The sequence below is a fragment of the Myotis brandtii genome, unplaced genomic scaffold (genome assembly GCF_000412655.1).
Source record: "Myotis brandtii unplaced genomic scaffold, ASM41265v1 scaffold199, whole genome shotgun sequence".
Lineage (NCBI taxonomy): Eukaryota > Metazoa > Chordata > Mammalia > Chiroptera > Vespertilionidae > Myotis > Myotis brandtii.
In genome coordinates this window covers 4,801,011-4,813,870 of record NW_005357414.1, presented here as the reverse complement: position 1 = coordinate 4,813,870, position 12,860 = coordinate 4,801,011, and the positions used below count along the sequence as shown (strand labels likewise).

At 38.7% G+C, this 12,860-nt stretch overlaps 1 protein-coding gene across 4 annotated transcripts in view; it reads right to left on the bottom strand.

Moving 5' to 3' along the window:
* The window catches only part of LOC106725928 (nuclear pore glycoprotein p62-like), a 69,913-nt gene that overhangs the window by 10,198 nt on the left and 46,855 nt on the right, over positions 1 to 12,860 (bottom strand). For 2 of the 4 annotated variants that reach the window (XR_001361936.1, XM_014538843.1), the window contains exons 2-4: positions 3,903 to 4,004; positions 3,560 to 3,627; positions 2,304 to 2,393 (exon numbers count right to left, since the gene is read on the bottom strand). Coding sequence is in view for 2 of the 4 variants with exons in the window: in XM_014538843.1 (XP_014394329.1) it covers positions 2,304 to 2,393; positions 3,560 to 3,590 (121 nt within the window). In the remaining 2 variants the exon portion in view is untranslated. Of the gene's footprint in view, positions 1 to 1,091; positions 1,150 to 2,303; positions 2,394 to 3,559; positions 3,628 to 3,902; positions 4,005 to 12,860 lie in introns of those variants that run through there. The other 2 variants (XR_001361937.1, XM_014538842.1) reach the window with 2 other exon arrangements.

Genomic DNA, 12,860 nt, shown 5'->3' with positions numbered 1-12,860 from the left:
CCCTAACAGCAGAAAGACTGGGAATGACTGGTCACTATGACACACACTGACCATCAGGGGGCAGATGCTCAATGCAGGAGCTGCCCCCTGGTGGTCAGTGCGCTCCCACAGGGGGAGCTCTGCTCAGCCATGAGCCAGGCTGATGGCTGCCAGCACAGTGGTGGTGGTGGGAGCCTCTCCCACCTCCTCAGCAGTGCTAAGGATGTCCGACTGCAGCTTAGGCCTGCTCCTGCTGGCAAGTGGACATCCCCCGAGAGCTCCCAGGCTGCCAGAGGGATGTCTGACTGCCAGCTTAGGCCCAAACCCCCAGGGATCGGACCTAAGCCAGCAGGTGGTCATCCCCCAAGGCATCCCAGACTGCGAGAGGGCACAGGCTGGGCTGAGGGACCCCCCACAAGTGCACAAATTTTTGTGCACCAGGCCTCTAGTCATTATATAAAATAGTGAAAACATCCTTTCAAAGATTCTACTATCCAATTTTCCTTTCTTGTCCCAGATCAACTGCCGGAAGCCAGTCCATCCTTGCTGCTTGACACAGTCGCTGCAGGAAAGAAACATCTGCACAGCATATGTTTCAGGGACCTGGCCATATATAGCATATTGTTCTTAATAGGTTTGCTCTCCTTAGTGCCATGTGTCTTAACCAAGGTCACCTCTCTGAGAAAGGTTGTTTCCCCAGGTGGGGATTTTTCCCCGAGGTTAGGGAGGGGATACAACCCCTTAATTAAGTGCCAGGCGGGTAGTTAAGCTACATAATCTTTACTCCCTGGAATGGAGATAAGAAACGCCCTAACCTTTGTAATAGAAATTGACAGGATTAAAATCGGCTGGTATAAATATAGATGTAACAAGACAATAAACATCAGATCCTAATCAGTTCCTAACCAGAACTCCGACCAGAACTTTGGCTGGAGATCCTGGCTAGAGGTCCTGACTAGGCTGCTGATCAACTGAAGGCTGTCTCCGTGTCATTCCTTCTTCGCCGACTCCGTCCATACCTTTGGGGACCTCTGGACCTGCTGGGGTTGGACCCCAGCAATCAACAACTGTGTATCTCACTCCATGCTGGGAATGAACATCATTACCTTCTCAGACTTAAGCAAATAATGAGAGTGATAACAAACTTCTCTTAAAACTTGCTGTTTCTACCTAGGGTGAAGAATCATCCCAAATGGTTATACATTTTCAGACACAGACACCTGAAAGCTGCACTACAAGGCTGATTTGTGAGGTGAAGTATCTGAGCAAGTAAATACACTTGGGCAGAAGAAAAGGTGAGTAGGGGAAAGAAACAACTCAGGGTTGTTGGATTGGAGTTGAGACATATCAGATGGGGAGATGGGTAAATACATAAGGTTAATTTGAATGAAATGGCAATAAAGAATGAGCTAATAGCAAAGGTACCAGTTTGCAGGTAGAAATTTGAGACTTAAATAGGTAGGGGGAGGGTCCTGGCAGAGTCACAAAAAACCTGCCAATTCATATTTCAGTGATGCAACATGACTGAAAAATAGTTCTTTGTTCAGCATTTTATAAGAAAATCATGTGTTATATTTTCTGCAAATACAATAACTTGTAAAGTTCTCAGACACATCCTTTACAACTCTCATAGGTTGGTCAGTTAGTATAGTACACAGTACAAACTCAGTTAAGTGTTGGCTGTGCGAATTTATAATAGAGCGTGTACAATTCAGGGGTCCTCAAACTTTTTAAACAGGGGGCCAGTTCACTGTCCCTCAGACCATTGGAGGGCCGGACTATAGTTTAAAAAAAAACTAGTCGGCTGCTAAGCAACAGGCAGCGGCGGCAAAAACACCCGGTGGGCCGGATAAATGTTTTCGGCAGGCCGCATGTGGCCCACGGGCCATAGTTTGAGGACCCCTGGTGTACATATTTGTTTAGGAATAATTACTTTAAGGTTAAAAGATATTAATTTTTAGTTTATGCCAGGTTTGAAGAAAGATTCATTTCATTCCTAAGCAAACTTTTTAAAGTAAAAACAAACAAGACTTCCTTAAAATGGAGTCTGATTTAAATGGTAGATTTAAGTAGTAACTGTCCCTTAACCACTCAGGTCACCATAGCTATAAGGCAATGGGTAACCAAGTTTTCTTCAACCTACAACCTAATTAGCTCCTAAGTGGCAGAAACAAATTTAGGATAGGTCTAAAGAAACTCATTTTAGGAGAGGGCCAACTTCTATGCAGGTCAAAAATTAACTTTTAGAGAAAAAAACCTATCAATCACAATATATTGGGCCAATTTAAACACCATGATCAATAGTAAAAATTCCTAAGTCTTACTAGATGCTGCTCCACCCATTCCAGGGAATATTAATCCAAATCCCAAAGTTATACCACCAAATGTTGCAGCCAAAATTGTTGGGTCATGCACTGCAGAGAAGAACATATTACCTATTATACTTTTAATAAAAAAGTGAGAAATTTATATAGTCTTTTTCATCTGAAGAGACCTTTAGAAGCTTTTGGCTAAACTTCAAAAAACTATGGTCAATCCATTTATATGAAATATCCAAAAAAGGCAAATCTATGGATACAGAAAATAGATTAGCTGATGTCTGGGGATGAGCAATCTTTTTGGGGTGATACAAATGTTCTAAAACTGGATTATAGTGAGAATTACACAATCAATAAATATTAAAAACACTGAATTATACACTTAAATTAATTTTATATGTAGTTATACTTCATTAAAATTAAGTTTAAAAAAGTACAGTGGTCGAGATTTCATTTTGTAGGCAAAGGCACCAAAGACAGAAAGGAGAAAAGCCTGTTAAAGGTAACAGGGAAAGTCTTTGATTGAAAATGGAATTCATTCAATAATTTTAACTCCCAACTTGAGATATGGTGATATTCAAGAAATCTATTGTTGTTGAGAGGGATATTGCTTACATATATCAAAAGCTTTCCAGAATCTCAGTCATGTCTCAAAATTGGAAGTCTACTTTGTAGAAAACACAACTCAAATGGTAACCAACAATTTTAACTAATGTTTATCTATGCCAGTTGCACAAGAGGGATGGTACGCCACTATTTTTCATGCTTGACGAGGCATCAGCAATTTCTGGCAAGTTTTATTACTGGGAATGGTGACAATCTTGCTATAATAGGACTTTGGGGAAAACATATTACAGCTAGGACTACAATAACAAAAACTAATGATGAACATCATGGCCCTGGGAAGATGCCTCAAAAGCACAGTCAGCTTATTGACCTATAAAAAAGAATTGCCTGACATATATATGGAGTTCAATATTCTCAACATTTGCTATTACTCTATTAATGGATGATGTGTAGCAAAGATGTTGGGATTACGAGATAATTAATGTCTCACTTTTCAGCTCAAAGAGTCCAGATGTTACCTTCAAAAGGAGAGGCCATGAGACATCACACAGTGTCAATTAAAACCCAAAACCACAGCTGGTCCTTTTGTCATGTAACACTTCTGATAGGTAAAAAGTAAAGACCATAAACCTGGTCTATATAGAATACACTATAGCAAGGCTCCAACATTTATTTTCTTATGTTATCTTACTCACATGGATAATAAGGCTTCTTCCCTTTAGACATACTTGGCAATACGCCCAACTCTTCCTATTCACATTAGCTGCAAGAAGTTGTTTCTAGACATTATGATGTTAATGAATTATATGCTTAAATGATCACTTTAAGCTGTAATAATCATGTTAATATAAAATTCACAACTAATTTTAAATTCACAGCAATTCAGTTCTTTAAGAAAGCTACTATTAATATTAGCAGTTACAGATGGGGCCAAGTATAATGATAATTTATAAGATGCAGGGGATCCATATTTATATTAGAAAATTGAGTTAAGTGGCCTGATGCAAAATAATATTTTCTTTGTAACCAGTAACTTACATGAGAACCAAGTAGCAGCAGAAGTGGAAAAATTTGATATTGATGTATACGGCATGGTGCTCGAACTAGTAGTAGTGTCAACACTAGATGCTGGAGTCAAACCTTAAAAAACAAGTAAAAATCATACAAATATGTCACATTGAAAACTACAAGACATTTTTGAAGGAAATTGAAGAACACACAAAGAAATGAAAATATATTTCATGTTTATGGACTGGAAGAATTAACATTGTCACAATGTCCATATTACCTAATGCAACCTATTGATTCAATGCAATCCCTATCAAAATCCCAATGGCATTTTTCACAGAAATAGAACAAAAAAATTCTCTAATTTGTATGGAATCACAAAAGACCCCAAATAGCCAAAGCAATCCTGAAAAAAAAACCACAACAAAAACAACAAATAACAAAACCAGAAGTATCATACTCCCCAGTGTGGTATTCACAGAAAAACAGACACACAGACCAATGGAACAGAATTGAGAACCCAGAAATAAACCTACACATAAATAAGCAACTAATTTACAACAAAGGAGCCATGAATATGCAATGGAGAAAGAAAAGTCTCTTCAATAAATGGTGTTGGGAAAATTGGACAGCCAGATGCAAAAGAATGAAACCAGACCATTATCTTAGACTATACATAAAACATAATTTTTAAAACACATTATAACAAGATTCATTTACATACAGAAATAAAAATAAAAAGAAGGAAAACTGGCTACTCTGAAATGTAATGAATGTGACATAGTGAAAGCATGATTAAAAATATAGTTTGTGGGTCACAGGAGAACACTAACTGTGCGACCCAGAGCAACCAGGAGCCTGCTCCATTCCGAGCCCCAGGACTTGCTGCCAAGGTGGCCTCAGCAACCCAGCACAGGCCACAGGGAGCACTGACTTTGCGACCCACAGCAACTCAGTGCCCGCTCCACCCCAAACCCCGGGAGTTGCTGCTGAAGCAACCTGGAGCAACTCAGCACATCCCACTCTGGCCTGGAACAGTGCTGCTGGGGCGACACAGAGCAACCTGACACGTGCCCCACTCTGGGTCACAGGACAGTGCAGCCGAGGCAACCTGGAGCAACCCAGTGTGCCCAGCCATGGGCCACAGGACCACGTTGCAAGTGCACTGCCAGTGGTACCTAGGGCGCCAGCCTGCAGCAGGTGCCAGGGCCTCACAGTGAATTGCATGCCAGAGGGCTTTGGGTCTTCAAAGGGAGTTGCACAATAGAGGAACTTTACACATGCCCCCGCCACCCCGAGCATCTGAAGCAGATAACTGAGGGACCAGATCTGTGGGAGAAGGGGATACAACTCAGAACAGAGACAATAAAGGTGTGAGACTCAAGGCAGGCCCAACCTCTGGGATGATGATTTCTGAAGCATTGGACCGATAGGGTCTTCAACCTCTCAGGCTCCAAGCAGAGTGCCCAAGACCAGAAAGAGAAAGCAAAATGAGGAGACAAAGAAACAACCCCCAAAGGAAAGGAAAGGGGGAAATCACTGGAAAAGGAACTAAATAAAATGGAGGCAAGCAATATGTCAGAGAAAGAATTCAGAGTAATGGTTATAAAGATGCTCAACCACCTGGATGAGATAATCACCAATATGTGTAGGAATCAAGAGAAAATAAAGAATGACATAGCTAAAATTACAACATAAAAAAAGGTTTTAATAGAAGACTAGAAGAAGCAGACGATCAAATCAGCGAGTTAAAAGATAGGGTAGAAAAAAACACTCAATCTGAACAGCAATTGGAAAAAAAAATTAAAAAGCAGGAGGACAGTTTAAAGGAGCTTTGGGACTACATGAAATGAAGCAACATCTGCATAATAGGGGTGCCAGAAGGACAAGAAGAGGAGCAAGGATTAGAAAACCTATTTGAAGAAATAATGACATAAAACTTCCCTGACTTGGGAAAAGTAAAGGTCACACAAGCAAAGAGAGTCCCAAAATAGATGAACCCAAAAAAACCCACACCAAGACACATCATAATTACAGCAGCTAATATTAATGACAAAGAAAAAATATTAAGAGCTGCAAGAAAGAGACAGAAAGTTACCTACAAGGGATCTCTCACTAGACTATCAAATGATTTCTCAACAGAAACACATCAGGCCAAAAGAGAATGAAATGAAGTATACAAAGTGATATAAAGTAAGGGACTAAATCCAAGAATACTTGATCCAGCCAGGCTATCTATCATTCAAAATTGAAGGGGAAATCACGAGCTCCGCAGATGAAAAAAGGCTAAGGGAGTTTATTACCACCAAGCCAGAAATGAAAGAAATGCTAAAAGGATGGTTGTAAAAAGAATAAATAGAAAGGGAAGAAGAAACACAAGTATAAAGAATAAAATGACAATAAACAAGTACCTACCAATAATAACCTTAAACATAAATGAATTAAATGCCTCAATCAAAAGATGTAGGGTGGATGAATGGATAAAAAAAGCATTATCCATATATATGCTGTCTACAAGAGAACCACCTCAGAAAAAAGGACTCACAAAGATGGAAAGTGAAGGGATGGAAAAATTTGTTTCAAGCAAATAGAAATGAAAAAAAAAAAAAAGCTGGGATAGCAATACTTAGACAAAATAGACCTCAAAGTGAAGGCCATAGAGATAAGGAAAGCCACTTCATAATAGTAAAGCGATTGATACAAGAGGATATAACTCCAGTAAACATATATGCACCCAATGCAGGAGCACCCAAATACATTAAAAAAAAAATTCAAAAAGATATCAAGGGAGAGATTGACAACAATAGAATCAGAGTAGGGGACTTTAATATCCCATTGACATTACTGAATAAATCTTCTATAAAAAAAATAAAAAAGAAACAGAAATTGATATCTTCAGAACATATTACCCCAAAGCTATGGAATATATACAATCTTCACAAGTGCACATGGGACATTTTCAAAGATAGGACACATATTAGGACGAAGGCTAAGTCTCTTCATATTCAAGAAGATAGAAATCATAACAAGCATCTTCTAAAATCACAATGGCATAAAATAAGAAATCAACTACAATAAAAAATCAAACACTTGCAGGTTAAATAGCATGCTATTAAACAATGATTGGATTACCAAAGAGATCAAAGAAGAAATAAAAAACATCCTGGAAACAAATAATAGTGAAAACACAACAATCCAAAATCTATGGGACACAATAAAAGCAGCCCTGAGAGGAAAATTAATAGCACTACAGGCCTACCTCAAAAAAACCCCAAGAAAAACAGGTAAAATATTATCTAACCCTACAACTTAAAGGATTAGAAAAAGAGCAACAAGAAAAGCCCAGAGTCAGTAGAAGGGATTAAATAATAAAGATCAGAGCAAAAGTAAATGACATAGAGACCCAAAAAACAGTACAAAAGATCAATAGAACCAAGAACTGGTTCTTTGAAATGATAAACAAGATTGATGAATGTCTGGCCAGGCTCATAAAGAAGCAAAGAGAGAGGACCCAAATCAATAAATGAAAAAGGTGAAGTAACAACCGACCCCACAGAAATACAAAGGATGTTAAAAAATATTATAAACAACTCTATTCCAACAAACTGGACAACCTAGATGAAATAGACATATTCTCAGGAAAATACAATCTTCAAAAACCCATTCAGGAAGAATCAGAATATCTGAATAGGCTAATAGCTACTGAGGAAATTGAAGCAGTAATAAAAAAACTTCCAGTAAATAAAACCCCTGGTCCAGACTGCTTCACAGGTGAATTTAACCAAACATTCAAAGAAAAATTAAAACCTACACTCATCAGACTATTCCAAAAAATTCAAGAGAAAGGGACATTTCTAACCTTCTTTCTATGAAGCCAGCATTATCCTGATCCCCAAACCAGATAAAGATGCTACCAAGAAAGAGAATTACAACCCAATATACCTAATGATCATAGATACTAAAATCCTCAACAAAATATTAGCAAATCACATCCAACAATACATTAAAAAGATCATATACCATGACCAAGTGGGATTTATTCTGGGTATGCAAGGCTGATACAAAATCTGCAAATCAATAAATGTGATACATCATATAAACAAATTGAAAGACAAAAATCATATGATCATATCAATTGATGCACAAAAACCATTTGACAAAATCCAACACCATTTCTTGATAAAACCCTCAGCAAAGTGGGAATAGAGGGATCATACCTAAACATAATAAAAGCCTTATATGATAAACCAACAGCCAATATCATACTCAATGTGCAAAAACTAGAATCATTTCCCCTAAGAACAGGAACAAGACAGGGATGCCCACTTTCATCACTCCTGTTTCACATAGCGCTGGATGTACTAGCCATAGCAATCAGACAAGAAGAAGAAATAAAAGGCATCCAAATTGGAAATGAAGAAGTAAAACTGTCATTATTCGCTTATTACATGATATTGTACATAAAACACTAATGACTCCATCAAAAAACTACTGGATTTAATAAGTGAATTTGGCAACATAGCAGGATACAAAATAACACCCAGAAATCTAAGGCATTTTTATACACCAATAATGAACTCATAGGAAGAGAAACTAAAACAAACAAACAACAACAACAGAAATCCCATTTACCACTGCACAAAAAAATTAAGATACTTAGGAATAAGCTTAACCTGTAAAAGATCTGTACTCGGAAAACTACCTAACGTTGAAAAAAGAGATAGAGGAAGTTATAAACAAGTGGAAGAATATATCATATTCATGGATTGGTAGAACCAACATCATTAAAATGTCCATACTACCCAAAGCAATCTATAGATTCAATGTACTCCCCTTTAAAATACCAATGGCATATTTCACAGACCTGGAGCAAACTCTCCAAAAATGTATATGGAATAAAAAAAGACCCTGAATAGCCACAGCAGTCCTGAGAAAGAAGATAAAAGTTGGAGGGATCACAATACCAGATATGAAGCTTTATTACAAAGCCACTGTTCTCAAAACTGCCTGGGCCGGGCACAAGAACAGACATATAGACCAATGGAACAGAACAGAGAACCAAGAAATCAACCCAAGCTATTATGCTCAATTAATATTTGACAAAGGAGGCAAGAGCATACAATGGAGTCAAGACAGTCTCTTTCATAAATGGTGTAGTAAAAATTGGACAGACACATGCAAAAAAAATGAAACTAGATCACCAACTTACACCATCCACTAAAATAAACTCAAAATGAAAAAAAAAGACTTAAATATAAAACGGGAAACCATAAAAATCTTAGAAGAATCCATAGGCAGCAAAATATCAGACATATCTCATAGCAATATCTTTACTGATACTTTTCCTAGGAAAATGGAAACTAAGGAGAAAACAAACAAATGGGACTACATCAAAATAAAAAGCTTCTGCACAGCAAAGGAACAATCAACAAAACAACAAGAGACCCTACTGCATGGGAGAACATATTTGCCAATGATACATCCAATAATGGTTTAATCTCCAAAATTTACAGGGAACTCATACACCTTAACAAAAGGAAGATAAACAATCCAATCAAAAAACGGGCAAAGGACCTAAATAGACACTTTTTGAAAGTGGACATACAGAAGGCAAAGAGACAGATGAAAACATGCTCAAAGTCACTAAGCATCCGTGAAATGAAAATCAAAATGATAATGAGGTACCGCCTCACAACTGTCAAGAATTTGCTGTCATCAACAAATCAACAAGAGACAAGTGCTAGAGAGAATGTGGAGAAAAAGGAACCCTCATACACTGCTGGTGGGCATACAGACTGGTGCAGCCACTGTGGAAAACAGTATGGCGTTTCCTAAAAAAATTAAAAATGGAACTCCCATTTGATGCAGTAATGCCACTTTCAGGAATATATCCCAAGAAATCAGAAAAACCAATGTAAGAATATATGCAGCCCAATGTTCATAGCAGCACAATTTACAATAGCTAAGATTTGGCAATAACCCAAGTACTCATCAGCAGATGAGTGGATTAAAAACTGTGGTACATTTACACATGGAGTACTATGCTGCTGTAAAAAGAAAGAACTCTTACCATTTGCAACAGCATGGTTAGACCTAGAGAGCATTATGCTAAGTGAAATAAGCCAGTCAGAGAAAGATAAATATTACATGATCTCATTCATTTGTGGAATATAATAAACTGATGGGGGAAAAATAGATACAGAAACATAGAAGCATTGAACAGAATGTCAAACCTCTGAGGGAAGGCAGGGGAGAGTAGGAAAGGGGGTAAGAGATCAACCAAAGGACTTGTATGCATGCATATAAGCATAACCAATGGACACAGACAGTAGGGGGTGAAGGCATGTGATGGGGGGCAGGAGTGGGCAGGGAGAGGCCAAGGAGGGGAAAAGGAGACATATTTAATACTTTCAACAATAAAGTATTTTAAAATATATATAGTTCATCCTATATAATAAAAGGCTAATATGCAAATCGACCGAACAGCGGAACTGGTCACTATGACGTGCACTGACCACCAGGGGGCAGACGCTCAACGCAGGAGCTGCCCCCTGGTGGTCAGTGCACTCCCATAGGGGGAGCGCCACTCAGCCAGAAGCCATGCTCTTGGCTGGCGAGCGCAGCAGCAGTGGTGGGAGCCTCTCCCGCCTCCGGGGCAGGACTGAGGATGTCCAACTGCCGGCTTAGGTCCACTCCCCCAAGAGCTCCCTGACGGCAAGAGGGCACAGGCCGGGCTGAGGGACCCCCTGAGTTTATGAATTTCATGCACTGGGCCTCTAGTCAGTAATATTTAGTGCAGCCATCCTTCTAGCACCATTGTAAAAAAAGAATTCTACTTTATTTAAAAAGAAAACGTAAGAGGTGAGCCACTTCCAGAATTGTGACATAAGAATTCCTGGGGACCCACTGCCCAGTGAAACAACCATAACTTTTAAAAAATATATTTTAAAAAACATTTGAAATTTCTGGGATATTGTCTTAAATACATACAGCAAATGAAGAAACATTTATTCAAGAAAATCTGCTAAAACTCAGTAATACCAGTGAGAGTCTATAGCATATGAATGAACCACAGCCCACTTCCTTCTTCCCTCCATCCCCCTGCTCACCTTGATGAGTTACAATTGTTCACCTGCTCACCTGAAGCTATACTTCAGGCAGGAGTAGCCAAGAAGACTGGATTCCCTAATTCTCCAGCTCCCAAACAAGGAATATAGTATTTCATTGAGAGGGGCAAGCAGTCAGTATTTTTCATCACCTCCAACACAGTTACAGGGCTGAAGTTCCTTGTGAATACAGCCAAGAGTTGAGGGACTCCCTTTCTCAAGTCAGTACCTACTCAAAGGGCAGAAGCTCTGAACCACACACAGCAGCCTGAAAATACTTGGGTGCCATCATCCTTACCCTGATTGCCTTCTCCAGCTTGCTTATAGGGATGGAGAGATAAGCAAGAAGACCAGAGGCAACTGTCACTGCCCAGTGCCCAAAGCACCGGTTCAAAGATTTTGCTCAGGGATAACAGCAGTCCATAAGAATGGAGTTCTCCCCAAAAGAAGAGACTTTATTAAAAACAGGGTGTGAGGAAGTCACATCAGAAGACTCTCTTGAAAAAAAAAAAAAACCAACACGGAGATTTTGGTGGTAAACAAGAAAGAGTGGGCAAGTAGCTTCATGAGAGCAACAATTTAGGCTGTAGGCCAGATAGTTTACCAGAGATAACCAGGGAAAGAGAAAGTTGAAAAGAGCCCTCCTCCTGAGATCAGACAAATTAAGTATTCATGCATGCTACTGTATACCATGGATGAATCTTGAAAGTATTGTGCTAAATGAAAGAAACCAGACACAAAAGGCAACATATTATATGACTCCATTCATATGAAATGTCTACAAGAGGCAAATCCATACACAGAACATGTATTAGTGGTTGGAAGGAGCTGGGAAGAGGGGATAATGAGGAGTGACCGACTGCTAATGAGAATAGGGTTTCTTTTTGGGGTGACAAAAAGGTTCTGGAATTATATACTGGTGATGATTTCACACTCCGTGAATATATTAAAAACCACTGAATTGAACACTTTTAAGGGGTGATTTTTAAGATATGTGGATGATACCTCAATTACCCTGTTATTAAAAAAACAGCAACAACACAGAGAACATCTCAAAGGAAGCAGAAAAACATTTGAGAAAATCCAACACCTTTTCATGATGAAAACACTCAACAAACTAGGAAAAAAAGGGAAATCCTCAACATGATAAAGGGCATTTACAAGTAAACGCACAACCAACATCATACTTAATGGTGAAAGACAGAATACTTTCCCACTACATCAAGAGCAAAACAAGAATGTATACTCTTACTACTTCATTTCAACAATATATTGGAAATTCTAGCCAGGACAATTAGGCAAGAAAACAAAATAAATGGCAATCAGATTGAAAAGGAAGGAATAAAACTATCTCAATTCACAGACACAATCATGAATATAGAAAATTATAAGGAATCCATAAAAACTCTATTAGAATAAACAAGTTCAGCACAATTGCCAGACACAAAATCAATAATATATAAACATATCATTCCATTTATAATTTCTCAAAAAGAATAATATACTTAGGAACAAATTTAACAAAAGAAGTGAAAGACTTGTACACAAAAATACAAAACATCTTTGAAAAAAATTAAAGTCATCCTAAATATATGAAATATCTCATGTTTCTGGATCAGAAAATTTAATATGCTTAAGATGGTGCGGTAGACAAAGAAATGGTCACCCAAATGGCCACATCCAAATACCCAGAACCTTATACATACATACTAGAGGCCCAATGCATGAATTCATGCATGGGTGGGGTCCAGCTGGCCCAGCCCCAATCGGGGCAGATCGGGGCTTGGCCTGTCAGGAGGAGGAGATGGCAGGAGGTTGGCTGGCTGGCTCTGCCCCGAATTGGGGTTGGGGGGCCATAGGGAGGGGCCATGTGTGGTTGGCC